A 17,568-nucleotide genomic window follows, 5' to 3' on the forward strand; every position below is an offset into this window, starting at 1 on the left:
AAGTTAACCATTTCAGTCACAATGATCAATTATTTTTCACACAGGTTTCTTCTCATGATTCTAATAACCGTATGTTTTTCTCTTTTCCCTTCACTTGGTAACAGCTATGTGACAAAAGGTATGATCACAAACCACTACTAGACCAAATGTCTACGTTGGGGAATACACAATGACATCCTTTGTTCAAACTATAAAAACAAACATTTATACTGGATCTGAAACATGTCTATTTTATCTAAACGGCACCTAAAGGCAATGGAAGGGTCAATGTGACTCACCTGGACCCACAAGACTAAGAACAGGTTAATATAAAAGTTAATTTCTTGCAACTTCTTGATATGCCTAAAAAAAACGCGCAAATGCCAGTCACATACTAAAGAATCTAGCCATGTATTGAACAAACAATTTGTTTTCAACAATCTGCTTTCATTCTGTCTAGAATGCCAAGATTTCAAACTGAAAATGAATAACACTTTTGCTGTCAGAGGGCGCAGCATCGTTAAATAAACTGTAACCTTACAGAGACCCACTGGCACTCAAGAAAATCAATCCCATATGCATCCATTGCTCAAAAGGTTCATGTGACAATAGCAAATAAGACCTATATACTACAACTTCAACAAATAAATCAATGCAAAAGGCACATGTGACTCACACTTCAGCAGCAGACCTCTGTTTGTAATATATGGAGCAGGAGCTCTCAGCACTGACAGGCCTCAGTACAGCACACAGGCACCGCATTGTACTGGCTGCACCAATGCGATGTGATCAGATAGACGGAGCAGTTTGTTTTTGTGTCCTGGGAGCTGGAAGACTCTATTCTGTAGAGCTTCTGATGGGGAGTATGACATCATCCCTCCTGCATAAAGGCCCAGCTTATTGGAAGCACAAAGCAATCTATGACTGTTATCCATGCTCCAGTTCTTCGGGGCAAGCATTGTGCTGCAGCTTAACTTACTTACCTTGTGATAACAGCAAGCAGTGCAAAGATAGCTTACACTTAAAGAGCAGTTTTAACTGTAAAGCCAAATAAAGATTAACTATTTAAGACTTCACTAGAAAGAGACTTAGAAGCACACTATAGCCACCTAAACAACTTTAGCTTAATTAAGCAGTTTTAGTGTATAGATCAGGGGTAGGCAACCTTTGACACCCCAGATGTTGTGGACTACATCCCCCATAATGCTCTTACACCCATAGTGCTGGCAAAGCATCATGGGAGGTGTAGTCCAAAACATCTGGAGTGCCGAAGGTTGCCTATGCCTCGTATAGATCATGCTTCTCAGGTTTTAATGCTCAATTTACTGCCATTTATGCAGCCCTTGTCACACCTCCCCTGTCACTGATTGACACAGCCTTTATGGAGAGAAAAAAAAAAAAAAAAAAACTTTTCACAGATGTAATTTACCTTAAACAATTGTATCTCTTGCTCTGTAAATTGAACCTAAATCACATACAGGCTCTAGCAAGCTATTAACATAGCAGGGGATAAGAGAATCTAAATTAAACAGAACTTGCAATAAAGGAAGGATAAACATTAAATTACTCTTTACAGGAAGTGTTTGTGAATGCTGTGCGAGTCACATGCAGGGAGGTGTGACTAGGGTTAAAAAAAAACAAAGTGATTTAACTCCTAAATGGCAGAGAATTGAGCAGTGAAACCTGAGAGGCATGATCTATACACCAAAACTACTTCATCATTAAGCTGAAGTTGTTTTGGTGACTATAGTGTCCCTTTAAACCAGGCAGAAAATCGGATTCTGTGATCAGTAATTGAATGTTTTTGAAATTAAATATAAAGTAGATCTGTGAACAAATGCATCTAACAGTTTTTAAAATTGAAAGAAAATCCATCAGAAAAGTCTTTTTTTTTTTTTACAGAACATAAAATAGTGCATAGTGTTCTCTTACAAGGGATGTACTGCTAACCGATGTGTCATGGTTGCTGGTATCTTCTCCTAGCCGGTGCACAGGCTCTCACCAACTGCTTGTATGTGCTTCCAAATTTAGGTCCAAATGGCAAATTCACAGGAAGCGAATAACTAATTTGCAGGACCAAATTTGTTGCGATCCGATGATGTCCTGATTATGCCTCATAGACTTATGCACCACCCATGAGCCATCTGAATCTTTAAGATGACCTTAGCCAATAGGAAACAATTCCTGCCTATTTATGCTCACCACTCATTGATGCCCTGTTGTGGTTCTAGTTAGCCCAAGCTTGAGTTGTTGTGTATTCTGATTCTGGTATCAGACTCTTGGCTTGTTTAACGTTTCTCCTGACCCTTACTCCTTTTCCCTTGTCTAGTATACGATATGTCCTGTTTTGCCCTATCCTTGCCCGTGGATGTGTATGTCAGGGTGTATGAGGTCTAGCAAGGATTAGGGTGAGTTTGACACTGGTCAATATGGTGATAGTTTATGCTCCTTTAAAAGGGAAACTCTACTGCACAAATACAAAACTTGAAAGTAGATATATCCAAATGAAAACATGCATTTAATTATGCATTTTTTTCATTAATTGTATATCTATAAAACAGCTTGCAAAGCTGCAGCGATCCTCATCTGCATCAGCCCATACTTTCTGTAGCTGTCCAATTACAAACTTTTCAATGCAACATCTTTGGTGCTCTGGGCAATTTTATAACATGACAGGAGGCTTCGTATTTGCTTAAGTCTCTATTTACTAGAACTCCACAGCAGCACAGAAAACAACCAATCAGAAAAAAAGTTAGGTACTATAAAACTCCCCTCCCCATGCATCATTTCCTCTTTTCTTTGCTGCTCTGCAGACAGTACAGGTCAGAGTACCACTTCCTCCTGCTTATAGTGGGTGGCTTTGGGTTTTTGTATGACTTATTTAGGATTTATATTTTATATATATATATATATATATATATTTATTTGGTATAGATTTATTATTTATATATTGTATTTATTATATTTAGCTATCTTGTTATATATTTATTATTTAAATATATTTTGTATTTAGTCTTTATTTCTTTTGATATCATATAATATTTGTTATATATGTTTTATATTTATGGATTTTAATTATATCTTTAATATTTTCGTATCAAATTATATGTGTATTATTTATATGTTACATTTTGGTCTTCGTTCTATATGTATACTTGCTTCCCCTATGCTTTGGGGTTGTTTTTCCTTCCATGTGATTTTCTTCCATGTGGTTGTTTTAGGGGGGTTACCCCCTTATCCCACTACCTAGTGCCATTCTATTAGCACCGCCCCCCATGGGCTATGGGGGCTGCGCACAGGGAGTCAGGAGACTAGCCGTTTGGCTGCCTCCTCTGACTCCACGAGCTGCAGTGTGAGCCTGCCGGCCCCCAGGATTTTCTTGTAGTCGGACGCGGTAGCCTCGCCGTGGCCGGCTTCTTCAGAGAGCCACGTGCGTCCGACCGGCTAGAGGAGGGTGCACCTGCTCACGGCCCCTCCTCCAGACACAGTGATCGACCGCAGTTTGTCTTCCCACGCCGTCTTTCTGGCTATGCAGGATTGGCTTATACAATAGCAGTATCCTGCTTCTGGGGTTTATTGTACATTTTCTATATACATTTTGACTATTACATGGCTCATACAGAACCAGTTTGACAGTGGGATCAGGGGTCACCTGGACTTGTAATAATCCAAGTGTGGGATAACATTTATTTTGCACATTTACTCATATGTTCTTAGGTGCATATCATGGTGCATCAGTATATATGTTCCTGACCCTTCTCTGGAGTCAGAGATGACACTGCTTTAGGATGATATTCTCTGTCCATGGCATATATAAAAAGCTAAGCAGACCTTGCTCTGGCACAAACTGGTATGGGAGACCAGTCTATGCTGACACTGATTCAATCCCATCAGAGTCTGTGACTTGTAGAATTGGAAGGTGGTCCCTTCCAAGCTCAATAAGAGGGTGCATTGAGTTGGCAATTGTTTGCCCCGACTCCTGAATATAATATGGCTATAATAACCTTCAAGTGGCATGCTGTTGATGCATTATTTTGATGAAGGAATCTCAAACAAATCTGCATGTTCAGGTGCTTAACCTACTCACGGTTAAAATGACTCACTCAGTACATCATTGTTTAATGGGCACTATATCACTGGAACATTTTTAGCCTATATCCATTACAGCTGGAATATCACTATTTGCCTGCTTGGCTTTTAGGGACTACTAGTCCCAGCTATATGTTATTAACACAATATTACGCTGTCTAATAGGGTTGGCGCCGGGGGATCCTGTGTCAAGGTACCCGGAAGATTGACAAATATCAGGGGACTCTGCCAAACGCAGGGGTCCCTTATTATTCATTTAGACGCAACCCAGGATTGGCCTGCTATGTCTGTGCCCCAATGATTGGCCTGCTATGTCTGTGCCCCAATGATTGGCCTGCTATGTCTGTGCCCCAATGATTGGCCTGCTATGTCTGTGCCCCAATGATTGGCCTGCTTTGTCTGTGCCCCATTGATTGGCCTGCTATGTCTGTGCCCCATTGATTGGCCTGCTTTGTCTGTGCCCCATTGATTGGCCTGCTTTGTCTGTGCCCCATTGATTGGCCTGCTTTGTCTGTGCCTATTTGAATGACCAACTATTCTGTGCCCATTTGTTTGGCCTGCGCCCTTCTGACGGGCCTGCTCTATCGGTGCTGAACCCCCTTTTGGCCGCAGGCATGAGGGAATATCACTAAGGAAAACCCAGCGCCCACTAGTGACATAGAGATGGGCAGGTGTCCAAGCAAGCACCGTTGCCATACTATACAAGAGGACACCAATATACGGCCACCTGAGTATGGTGGGAAGGGTGAAGGCCCTAAACCTCGTGCCTGAAGGTTTCTTATAAAGACCCCAGGCACGCATCCACGGTTTACACCAGCCCGGCCGCACATCTCCGCACATCTCCAAGGAGAACTTCGCACAGGCAGGGACCGGTATTCAGACGCCTACAGGGGGACACTGTGTTTCCTTGTCTTTAACAACTAACCCTCTGTCTCCCAGTATCCATATAGATATCGGTAGTTATTCCTACGTAAGGTTAGCTCTTGGCCCTGTTCAGTGGGGCTCACTTGATTTGCCTTCCGGCCTGCTATTTGCATTCTATCCGAGATAGAATTTACGTATTTACCCTTATCTACATTTATTTTTTTTATTTTTTTTCGTGCCTTCTTTTTCCTATCGCTCGGGTCGTCGAGAGGCCTGACTTGACCTCCTCCGACTTCCCGGGCGCTCGTGGATTGCGGAGAAGGTCTCTAGCTTTCCTCAGGCTACCGACTGTTATCCTGAACCCCGCGCGAGCACGCGGGATCTGGGCGGTCAGTTGGTAGTTTCCATCATTGTTTCCGAAGGTTGCATTTTCGCATCATCCCTTTCTGTTATTGAGGATGGACACAACCCAAGGTTGTATACTATCCCATCTGCCATCGGTCTGGTTTACTACCAGTTGATTCCTTCTCAGGTGAGCGATTCAGAGAGAGGTCTCGTGGTCAGGGAGAGACCCACCTAAGGTCCTCAGTCTTATGCTGATATTAGTAATTGGTGTACCCCGGCAGTTGGTCACCCGGAGTCTCTAAGGGACTCTAGTTTGGCTCACAAGAGGGTGCGGCCCTCCATCACCTCAATCCGAGAATTATATTTTATTTTCGGGAACATAGAGTGAATCCCTCTCATATACGGAACTGGACACTGATTTGTTATTAGAGGGCGCGGCCCTCCCTCAACCTCAGCCCAATACTGAGCTGGATACAGAGGACATGTTTGGAGTGACACATTCTTATAGAGAGAACCGGTCACGGATGTAGACTCTACGGTTTGGTTTTTAACGGGTGCGGACGCTGACGTGGAATTCGGTTACATTATTAAAGAGCGCGGCTCTCTCATACACTCACAGTACCGTCCATTTATTCTTCACACATGCTTGTACCGGTGCAAGACATTGATGACTGCATAGAGGGGTGTCCCTCCTGCATTCAATTAGATCTAACGACCGTGCTACTGATTGCGTTATAGAGGGATGCCTGATCATGCAGGATATACATATTTAGACTGGATCCCTCTATTTATCTCCTGTAATGGACCTACTGGATCCTGAAATACTCACAGAGGTATAACGGGGGGAGACTCCCACTTATTTACTCACGCTCATGGAGACGGTACGTCTAACGGATGAGCCTCTGGTATTGCAAGAGTGCAGGTTTTGGTATTTCTGCACTATATATAACAGAGAATTGCATTCTGTTTTGGATATCCGGACCATTGTGAACAAACTGCGCAGACAGTTTTTCCCATATCAGGATGACATGAGATACGGAGACCTTCACGGAGCAAACGGACACTGCCTTGCTCGGGTAACAAGACTAGGGAAGGCCTACTACCCGGTCTGAAGGTACACCATAAGCATGGATCGCATGGTGAGACCGGAAACCCTGGTTGTCTTGAGTTCCCCGGTCATTACAATCTTGGGATAAGATGGCAGGACTGCCCCATCCCCTCTGAGCACATACCTGGAGACCATGGATCGGAGATGGAGGGCCCTACGCCTATACTCTATATATCCCTCACGGGAGCCGTTTTGGTTTGGATTCGCGCTAACCCACTTTTCAACTACCATCAAGGAGACCTACGAGACTCTATGGAGGAACCTGGTGTGCTCCGACTTCTACAGGGGTCACAACATACCGCTGGAGTATGGCTCAGGATGTGTAGCAGACTCCGATAGGGCTACTGACATTCTCAAATGGGACAACACAGGTTTCGGTCGGCTGAAGCTTGACCCTTATTTTTTCGCTATATCTGCTCTCTGGAGTCACCTGTCATGAGCGAACGCCTTGCTGCATATTGGAGTACGCTATGTGTTCGCGGGACTCCAAACTAAGAAGGTAGGTATCCCTCTATAGGGAGACTTTGACTTCAGTTATCAAACTCACATTCCTGGGTCCCTTGACCTAGGGCCTACTCTGGGAGAGGGAAGTTTTATAGTACCTAACTTTTTTCTGATTGGTTGTTTTCTGTGCTGCTGTGGAGTTCTAGTAAAGAGAGACTTAAGCAAATACGAAGCCTCCTGTCATGTTATAAAATTATGATTATAGGTACACTAAAGCTAGCATAATCTAAAATTGCTGCCAATAAGCTAAAGCAAACCAGTAAGTTGTCTTGCTTAAAAGCCAGGAGGTGCAACAAGGTTAATTTATTCAAAAGCCAATTTCTATTGAAATCTGTACTTTTTGTAAAAATTAAAAACTAGAGGAGACATACTGCATTTTAGCAAGCCAGAGTTCTTTAGGTGTCTGGAGTGTTCATTTAAGGAAGGTTTATTTTTTGCTTTCAGTTTTTGTGTGTGTTTTAAAGGCAAGTTGCAAGAATGTATTTGACAGAGTTGCATACAAAAATGAAAAAAATAATATATAAAAATACACTATGATGCCAGAACCTGCAAAATGGAATAGCCTTCCAGCTGAAGAGGTAGAGATTAACACAGTGAGGGAGTTTAACTTGCGTGGGATAGGCATAAGGCTATCCTAGACTTAATATAAGGCCAGGGACTAATGAAAGTATTTAGAAAATTTGGCAGACTTGATGGGCCGAATGGTTCTTATCTGCCGTCACATTCCATGTTTCTATGTCTCACATAGCCACACTCCATCAATGGAGTGCATTTGTCAAAGGTTTTCTATATGATAGAGTATATTGCAGTGTGCCAACTGCAGCTTATGATTCTTGAGGAAAAAGTACAGAGAACAAAACGTTTAAGGACCACTATGGTGCCAGGAAAACAAACTCGTTTTCCTGGCACTATAGGGTCTTTAGGTCCCCCCCCCCACCCTCAGGGTCCCTCTCCCGCCGGGCTGAAAAGGGAGGAAGGGGTTAGTCACTTACCTTTCTCCAGAGCCAGGCTCCCTCGGCACTGGGGAAATCTCCCTTTTACGACGTCAGAGCCGCGCACGCATTCATTCAGTCCATAGGAAAGCATTACTCAATGCTTTCCTACGGACGTCCAGCGTCTTCTCACTGTGATTTTCAGCAGCAGTCAGTGAGACAGCCATAGTGGCTGGACTAACCCTAATGTAAACATAGCAGTTTCTCTGAAACTGCTATGTTTACAGCTGCAGGGTTAACCCTAGATGGACCTGGCACTCAGACAACTTCATTGAGCTAAAGTGGTCTGGGTGCCTATAGTGGTCCTTTAAGAAAAGTAGCATGTCAGTGTGCACATTGTCTCAATCTGTGCAGCAACATCTGCCCTTTATAAATGGCTATATTTATTTCTGAGATGCCAGAGATTGTGGCATACCACATCAATATAAGGGCCAGGATTGTCTGCAGCTATTGGGAAATTGCAAATGTATCTTTCCTTTGCATTTTTAATATGTTATCTATATTATGTATTAAAAGAGTGAGGTTTCAAAACCATATGAACTTTTTTTTCTTCATGTTCAATGTACCAAGGTATTGAGAATTAAAGAGGATGAACACACATTATAAGTAATGTTCAATACTTTATTGAATTGTGAAAATTCCAGAGAAGTGACAGTTGCCAATTAATAGCACAGAAAGGGAAAATTATATCAGCACTTCAAATACGTAAATAAGAACTGTGAAGCAAGAAACAAGCATAACATTTGAAACACATACACTAAAAGTAGGTAGAAATCATGAAAACAGCCTTGTTTAATGCTATTCGATCTACTGGTGGACAGGAAGCTTCCTAAACTTAATTTTTTTTCTTTTTTTTTAATGCAGAATTAACAGATCCTACGCCTCATGCCTAAAATGTCTCTCAGTCCAACTGACCCTTAGTAAAGAGATAAAGTTATACAGAAGTGTCAAAATATGTATTAATATAAGGAGGAAAGTCTATACTGCCGTTATACGAAGGAAAAAATAATTTACAGGAAGTAACATTTCTGTTTTTCCTGTTATTTAGTGGCAAAACAGTAGGGATATAGCAAAATCCCTGAAAAAATAAATAAATAATCAGATCATGTAACAGCAGCTTGGAGCACCTTATGCCCAAATGAGGCATCAATTGAGGAAAACATGTCTAGCCTGGGGAATTTCCCACTGAAGAGGTCTACTGGATTTGGCCCATTTTACCACAGGAATTGAGGCTGTATGAATGCCTCAAATGCTCATAGACATCCTGATGCAAAACTCTGGACTTTTTTGTAGACCGGAAACTTCTTTTCTTTGAAGAGGTAAAAGCAGGCAGAAAGAATCCACTTCAAGACCTAGAAACATGATTCTTGCAGAGGCTATAAAATTGACATCTAGAAAGAACCATCCAGCTCACTTTTCATACATTACAAGATCATGCTTGGATTATAACACGGGGGAAAAAATGCAAATTGAATCTGCTTTGAGAAACTAATCATCTGATTGAGATATTATCACTACTCCATTTTCTCGAAGCACAGAAGCCAGAAGAAACTGAATATCTGAATATTCTTGAAACTGTAGCAAGACCAAACAGAAAACCATGAATTGAAAGTGAATGATTCTTCTTCCCGAATTAAAGGCAAATCTTAGAACTTTCCTCGGGCGATGTTGCCATGGGAACATGCAGATAGGCATCTTTTAAGTCTGACCTGGGAATTAAATCTTCTTTTGGGTGACCGGTAGGATAGTTTTCATCCTGAATTTTTGGTACTGAATGCATTCGTCCAGAATCTGGTACGAAAATGATCGAAAGGGAACATTTTCTATAACACTTTTGTGCTTAGGTTTCATGGATTCTGCCAACAGTACTTGAACCTTTAAGTCAGAGGAATAAGTAAAGTAAATGTAATGAAGAGCTGGTCTTCTGCCAAACCTTATTTTGTAACCATTTTATGGTGTCTTGCACCCAAGGATTTTTTCTAGTCGTCCTCCCACTTTTTGTCAGGGGTCATAATTTGTGCTTATCTTGTCAAAGTTAAGTATTTTTGTCTCTAGGCCTATGGTCTTGTTGATACCTTCAAAAATGACAAAATCTGTCACTGTTGTATTGATATTATCTCTGGATAGATGAGAAAAAAAAACGAAAAAAAAAAACACAATTTTGATAGATTCTTCAGTCTTGAGTTAAAAGCCTTCTTTGTTTCCGACATTTGCTACAATTTTTTTTATTTCGATAGGCAGTTCACATAGAACAGTCGTAGATGCTGTGTCGGCTGAACAAGATTTCAGACATGTGGTTCATCTGTATACGGATTTGCCCATTTTTGTAGCGGACAAAAATGTCATATCATGTAAGAATTAATTTGCCTTTCTGACAAGTTGGTGATGTCAGTGCCTCTAGATAGTTTAAGATATAATATCCCTCATTTAAAATGATCTAATTGGGCAAATATTACAAATTTTAAAGTGCGCAAATTCTGAACTGAAAGTGGAATTAAAACTCCAAACCAATTAATTAATGAGCATGCTTTTAAGGATTCAGAATTTTTGAATTAATTAAAAATATGGCATTATTTAAGTACCAACATCTTTGATAATGTTAAAAAAACAAGCCAGAATATTTCCTTGATTTTTAAAGGTGAAGTAATTCAAAAAGACTTAAGTAAACGGTATTGTATACTAGAAAGCCTGGAAAAGAGGCCTAAATTACATTCATTTTTGGCATGGCAAAAAGAATGTGATACCCATTATGATCCAGAACAATGGTTGAGTAGTACATATGGAGTGAGCAAGTTAACCCATTGCTTAAATATGGTCGAACTACACTATAAAATTATGATGCGGTGGTATATGGTACCAGTTAGATTAGCAAAATTCAATTCAGGCGTGAACCCATTATGCTGGAGATGTAATCAATTTAAGAGGACTTTCAGTCATATATGGTGGTGTTGTAAAAAAAAAAAAAAAAAATCAGGCGTGGATGGATATATTTGGTATGCTCTCCTCCGTTACTAATACCATTATTCCAACAACGATTGAAAGAGCATTGTTTCATGGATTTGGATATGTTACCGAATAAAAACAAAGTTATACAAGGTTTTTGGCTTTAGAAATTATAATAGCCAGGAAAGGCGCCAATCTGACGCTATAAAAATTGGTGCGATAATCAACCAAATTCGACATCAGGTTCTTATATAAAAAGGGTATTACTCTGCATACCAACAATATGAAAAGTTTAAAATGATTTGGCAATCATGGTAAGTAAAATTCCCTATATGTTCTTGATCCTCCTTTGCACCTTAATTATAATATAATAGACAGTTTTGAGGATGATCTGTTTTCCTAGTGGTGCACAAATATTTGTAAAATTGTAATGTTTGTACAAGTATGTTCTGTGCCTATTTGATAACATTCACTTATAATGATTATGTTTATGTCTATGATGATATGAATAATGTTATAATATTTGCTCTCTGATGATATATACAAATTGTTTGACAAATCGGTCTGTAAGTCTTTGGGTTTTTTTTGTTACAAATATATAAAACAAATTATGAAAAGAAAGAACTAATTTTCTTGTCTGATGTTTTTCAATAGCTGTCCTGGTTCCTTCTCATTACTTCAGTGACTAAAGTCAAACGTTCTATCTAACACATTGCCACCAATGCTCTTGCAACAAGTGCCCTACTTTAAAATGCTGAGGACTGAGACACGTGTATGCATGATAAACACAAAAAGTAATCACAAAATTAGTCAAGGTAGGTAGCAACCCAAATAAAAAGCAGCAATAGTGCTCTCAATTGTGATAGGTTAAGAGAGTAGTAGAGGAAATAAAATAATACTCACAAAGATAGAGCAGAGGTACTGCTCTATGGATAGGCGCTGGTGGTATGATCCCCACCTAGGATTTCTTGGAGTACTGGAACTTTAAAATTGCCAGTGGAAGTAAAAGTAACCAGGAAAGGTTAAAATAATTTGTGAGTATTATTTTATTTCCTCTACTACTCTCTTAACCTATCACAATTGAGAGCACTATTGCTGCTTTTTATTTTTCTATATTGGAGCCTTGGATCACCAGACGGTGCTGACGGACGTATCGCCGCTACAAATCCTATAAGCGGGGATTATATCGCTGTACGCTATCCACACCAGAGCTGGCCATAGCTCCCTCAAATGTGAGTTTTTTACCTCTTCTTATCTGCACACTGAACCACATCAAAATTGAGAGCACTATTGTCGCTTTCTGTCTTTCTTTTCCGAGTTCTGGACTACCAGACGGTGTTGACGGAGACCCCCTCCCTACATATCCTATAAGCGGGGATTATACCGCTGTACGCAATCCACACCAGAGCTGGCCATAGCTCTCTTGAATGTGAGTTCTCTACATTTTGTTACCTATCACACCCTGAACTTTCATACTATACCATTAGTCGCCTCTACCTCTCTTGTATTTACATATACGGAACGGTCTACACTAGACGCATCCACAGAGGAACTCTATCAAGTATCCTAGACCATCTATTGGCACCCTATCAATACTTTACTGGACTATCTACCCTTATTTGGCGCAGCCCTTCCATATCTTTACGTGTATGCATGATGTCTGTTTCTCTACCCATGGGATCTCTGAGTCCTGCAACACCTCTAATAAGAAAAGTTGTTTTCTTAAGACAGCTGTGCAATTGGACTGGGGTGTTGTAGGGGGAGACTCGTGAGTCGGTAATCCTAAACTGAGAAGCACCCTTGTTGTAGCTTTATATAGTCTTTCCAAATTTGAATTTTGGAGCTATAGCGTGGCATACCTTAAGAGAATGAGCAGTAGCGCATTCGGAATGCCATAGAACACATACGATACAAGGGGGCGCGTTACATAGTTGTCTAGATTGAAAAAAAGACTAAAGTCCATCAAGCTTAATCTTTTATGTTGTTGATCCATAAGAAGGACAAACACAAAACTGTAGCCATTACCAATTATGCCAAAAAAAAAGCCGGATGGCTGTCCTGTAACTCCTTCAGCTTGCTGCCAGACGCCGCTCAGCTCACCAACCTGGGAGCGATCAGGCAAACTCATCCTGCAGGTAACATCCTGTGCCTATCACACTATTAAAATCACGAAGAGGACAGGCAATTTAAGGTATGTGGGTTCAGGATTTGTTCGTTCTTTAAAAAATAAATAAAAATAAATCATTCTTTTAGGAGGCTACCTGCCCACTAGTAGTTAGGACTTCCCTAATGTACTGCCACTATATGACAGGAAAATAAAAGGTATACTTTTATCATTGTTTTTGTAATTGTGCATGCATGTATACCTGTGTTGCGTGAGTACATTGACTGCTGATGGATGGTTGGCACAATATGCTAGGTACAAACTCTTCATTTGAGGCATCAGACTCATGAAACACCCTCCAACTCTTTGCTGACCTTCAGGTAATCTACAAAGGAATACAACAAACAACCTCAGATAATGTGATAAATGGGTTCTACATGAGTCAATATAAACTTTTCATATAAAGGACACTGAATTGAATTTTACATTGTGCAATGCCGAATATCATTAAGTCATTGCAGTGCTTAAAGGGACACTGCAGTATACTGTAGTCTTTACGTTCCAGAGGTATGGTGGCACATTCCCTGGTAAGCAGCTAAAACATTTTTAAACCGTATCACATTTACCTGGATTCCTCTGGCACCCACATTCCTGACAGTCTACTGTCATATTGCTACAGTGGAAGTTCCCATTCTATTTTAGCATTATCAATTTTGTCAACAACATTCATTGGCTGAGGAGTGTCAGGACTGTAATGGTTAAGGTGCTCAAACTGCCACCATTTTGTTTCTTCATGTATTGTAATCCAGCAGTTCAGGTATTACTAGTGATAGAATTATAGAAGTAATAGAAGTTATCAGGGAGCATGTTAGAGGCAGATGATTCTCAACCTGTGGGCTGTGGGAGTGAATCGCAGAAGGATTGATGGGAGGCAAGAAAGGCAAATGGGGCAAAAAAGGGAAAGTGTAGTAAAGACATAGGGCAATAAAGAAAATGAGCAAAGGAAAGATGTACGGGTGAGCTAAGGAGAAAAAATAATAACAGGGAGGTAAAACAATCAGTAGGATAGCATGTAGAGCAATGGAAACTACAAATAAAAGAAAGAAGAATGAGGACAAGTGGAAAATAATAAAGAACAATGATGATGAGGGAAAAAAAAAAAAAGACTGCAATAGCAGAGGTCAAAATTAGAAGGAAAAATACCATCAGTGGTAATGATATATCAAGTGACAATCAAGATATGGCAAGAGATTGTTAGAAAGTTATGGTAAAGTAAACCACAACGTGTACTAAAAGGAAATGGTATTAGAAGGTATAATTTAAAAGGTTACCTGCGCTCTCTCCTGAATCTCTATGTATATTTAAATAAAGGTAATGCCCGCCTGCCAATGTCAAGGCAAACCTCTCAGGTGGGTCCTACACTGACCTTTCACCTTGCTTCCTTGAGCTTCTGGCAAATAGATCTCTAATGAGACAGAAAGGGGTATTTTTTATATACACCCCTATATACTTATTAACCCTTAATAGGGAACACATGGGATGGACGGCAGCATTGTAACCTAGCTGTGTGATACAAAAAGGGAATACAAATACATAAAAACAAGTCCTGAGCGTCAGCAACGACCGTAGTACACATCAGCCCCCGTATGTATTGGGGCTGATGTGTAATATGGTCGTTGCTGCTGTCCAGGAGTGATGGGAGTTTGAGTGCAGGACTTGGGGTTTTTTTTTTTTTATTTAAAATGTGATGAGTTAAAAAATATAAAACCTATTGGAACAATACTGCACATTCCATTTTGTTCTAATATTTGTGTTCCATCCTGAAAAAAACAGATTAGAAAGTCTTCAAATGTAGTGGACAAACATCTGTAGTGCCAAGATTAGCCAGCAGTCTCAGATGCTCTACTGACCTTTTCAGGTTCTTAATGCTCATTCACGCAGGAGCAGCAGCATCATTAATAAACTGCTCACGTACAATAATTGAAATAAGCTCTACACAAATAAATGACCCAAGTTCATTTAGAAATTAAAAAAGGGGGCAAAGGAGATCTATCTTCCAGTTAACTAGAAGTAGGCCTCCATTCCATCATGATTTCATTATTATAAAATATTCCCTTTCCACTTTTGCAGACTACAAAGGCATGTGAGAATGATTAAATAACTGGCACAGGCAGTATAGGCTGCAGACTCAATACTCCATTATTTATTATCTCTATCCAAACTACTGGAATATGTTGAGAATGTTCCGTGAATAACTGTTTGCAGGAACAGACGATAAATAGCTGGTTACATTGTGTGAATTTCATGTTCGAGTCACGTGTAACATGATTACATTCAGTCAGATTCCAAGCACAACAGTCTCTTAATTGTTCTTCCTGACAGTTAAAAACAAGTGTTGGGGCAGATGAAAGATTCAATGGGAAGACTACATTTAAAAATCCATTGTTGTATACAAACTGCTTGCATATACCTTTCAGTTTCAGGAAAGTGTTTGTTTATTGAAAAAACCTGGGATCTATTTTTGAGCTTCAATGAATATTTCTGTAATGTGTCTGATGTAATATATATTCAACAGGGAGACAATGTAAGACATTATTTGGGACAGGGTGTTTCTGAACATATCAAAATCTAATACAGTTTAAAATTAAAAGTAAAAAAAAAAAAAAAAAAAAAAAAACACTCTGGGAGCGGTATTATTTAAAGTGACAAACATCACAAATTCACACCTTTTATAATTGCCTTTGCACATGTATTACAATTATTTTTTTTACATTTTGTTTAATTATTTTTTTTAAAGAAACCCTTGCAATTTTGAGAACCAACATCTGCAGTTTAATTTAAGTTACTTCCCAAACTACCTTCATCCTGTCTGCTTAAACTTAAAGGGACTCTTTTCCCCCAAACGAACTTCATCAAAAAATATTTTTTAGGGTTTAGAGCATATGCAGTGAGCTTGACCTAGATCAGGAAGTGGCTCAGAAGGCCATTATATATATTATCGTGAACCCTTGTATCAGACTTCCTTACAGATAGCTGTGAAAGGAAGCGGTGTAGAAGATGTGGGAATTTGTACAGTGTGCACATACCATACATATAGATTATATATGCAGAGGATGTGTGTCATTCATATTAGCTCATAACTGCAGCATTTTTGCTTTGCAATTTGCAAACATCCTCAGTTATGATTAAGATCCCCTGTAATAAAAGCGACAGGAACTTCTTTGCTCTTTATTCGATACAAGGAGCATCATCTGTTATGGTACTTTTATTCTTTTAAAATGTATTTGTTGTGACAGATTCACTTTTCTGTTTTTCATGGAGCCTACTGCAATAAATACATGATTTAATTATGATTAAAGGACCACTATAGGCACCCAGACCACTTCAGCTCAATGAAGTGGTCTGGGTGCCAGGTCCCCCTAGTTTTAACACTGCAGCTGTAAATATAGCAGTTTCAGAGAAACTGCTATGTTTACATTGAGGGTTAATCCAACCTCTAGTGGCTGTCTCCTTGCGCACTCAGAGCTGAAGTCGGCAGGAGAGGGAGAGGTCATCAGCGCAGAGGGAGCCCGTTGCTGGATTAAGGTAAGTGGCTGAAGAGGGGGACCTAATAACCCTATAGTGCCAGGAAAACTAGTCTGCTCCTTTAAGATACATTATATACTACACTAATTTAAGTTATATAAAATGCTTATGGTCTTGCTGTTGCAACCACCATAATGCCAGTTTCTGGGTTTCCATTAGCTGTAATAACATGTTGATATCCTTTTTGATTGTGTTTGCTTGGGATTCAAAGATGCAAATAAGCACTTCTGAAACCAAGGCACTCTAAACATTAACACTACATTATTATACAGGACAGGACAACCTTATAATAATAGTTCTGAATTAGAAATATTTAGAGTTAAAAATAAAGTTTTTAGGACACAAACAAAACACGTTAAATATAATTAATTATGCTGGGTAGGCAGTTTGTTTTTGTTTTGCTCCATAAACCCACCCCTTCTACAGAAAAGTACTGCAAGACTAATAATGTAATGGCTTTAGTTTATGGGAGTTGTGGTTCAGCTGTTTAATTTACACAGTACGAAAGTTTTTTATTTTTCTCATCCTTAATATATCTTCCATATATTTAAATTATCTATATTTTTTCTTTTAAAAAGTGAGTCATCGCTGGACTGCTTAATAAAAGAGATAAATGAGATAATTAAAATGGACACAAGTGCACATCAGCACTAAACACTAGTTATGGAGCACAAAGGAGCAGATTTACAAAACAAAAATAAATGTAAAAAAAATCTGAAAAACGCCAATCATTGTTATACATATAGGTGCAATGGAAGAATGTAAATTTCTTCACCATGGTCTACAGAAGTATAATGCCAGCAGTATACTAGGTAACAATATGATGAACATCTAATTTTCCTCTGTCAAGCCTGTGCCCTCTAATTTCCTTATATTTATCCAAGCTGTTAAATTATATGTTTCCAATCATGGTCTAGAATGTAATTTTTTTATAAAGTATCTTGTGTTTTTCAATTTATTTTGTGGGGGGGGGGTTGTTTTTTAATTACATCTCAATGACTTGATGCAGTTATATAATTCCAAGTAAGACATTTTAGCCTTAGTTATAAAGCATG

The 17,568-nt window shown here is 39.5% G+C and overlaps 1 protein-coding gene across 3 annotated transcripts in view; it reads right to left on the reverse strand.

The window, feature by feature from the left end:
• Positions 1-17,568, reverse strand: part of ARHGEF7 (Rho guanine nucleotide exchange factor 7) — a 149,030-nt gene that overhangs the window by 39,635 nt on the left and 91,827 nt on the right. For all 3 annotated transcript variants that reach the window (XM_063459854.1, XM_063459861.1, XM_063459868.1), the window contains one exon: positions 13,191-13,313. In XM_063459854.1, coding sequence (XP_063315924.1) covers positions 13,191-13,313 — 123 coding nt within the window. The remainder of the gene's footprint in view (positions 1-13,190; positions 13,314-17,568) is intronic.

The sequence above is a fragment of the Pelobates fuscus genome, chromosome 1 (genome assembly GCF_036172605.1).
Source record: "Pelobates fuscus isolate aPelFus1 chromosome 1, aPelFus1.pri, whole genome shotgun sequence".
Classification (NCBI taxonomy): domain Eukaryota; kingdom Metazoa; phylum Chordata; class Amphibia; order Anura; family Pelobatidae; genus Pelobates; species Pelobates fuscus.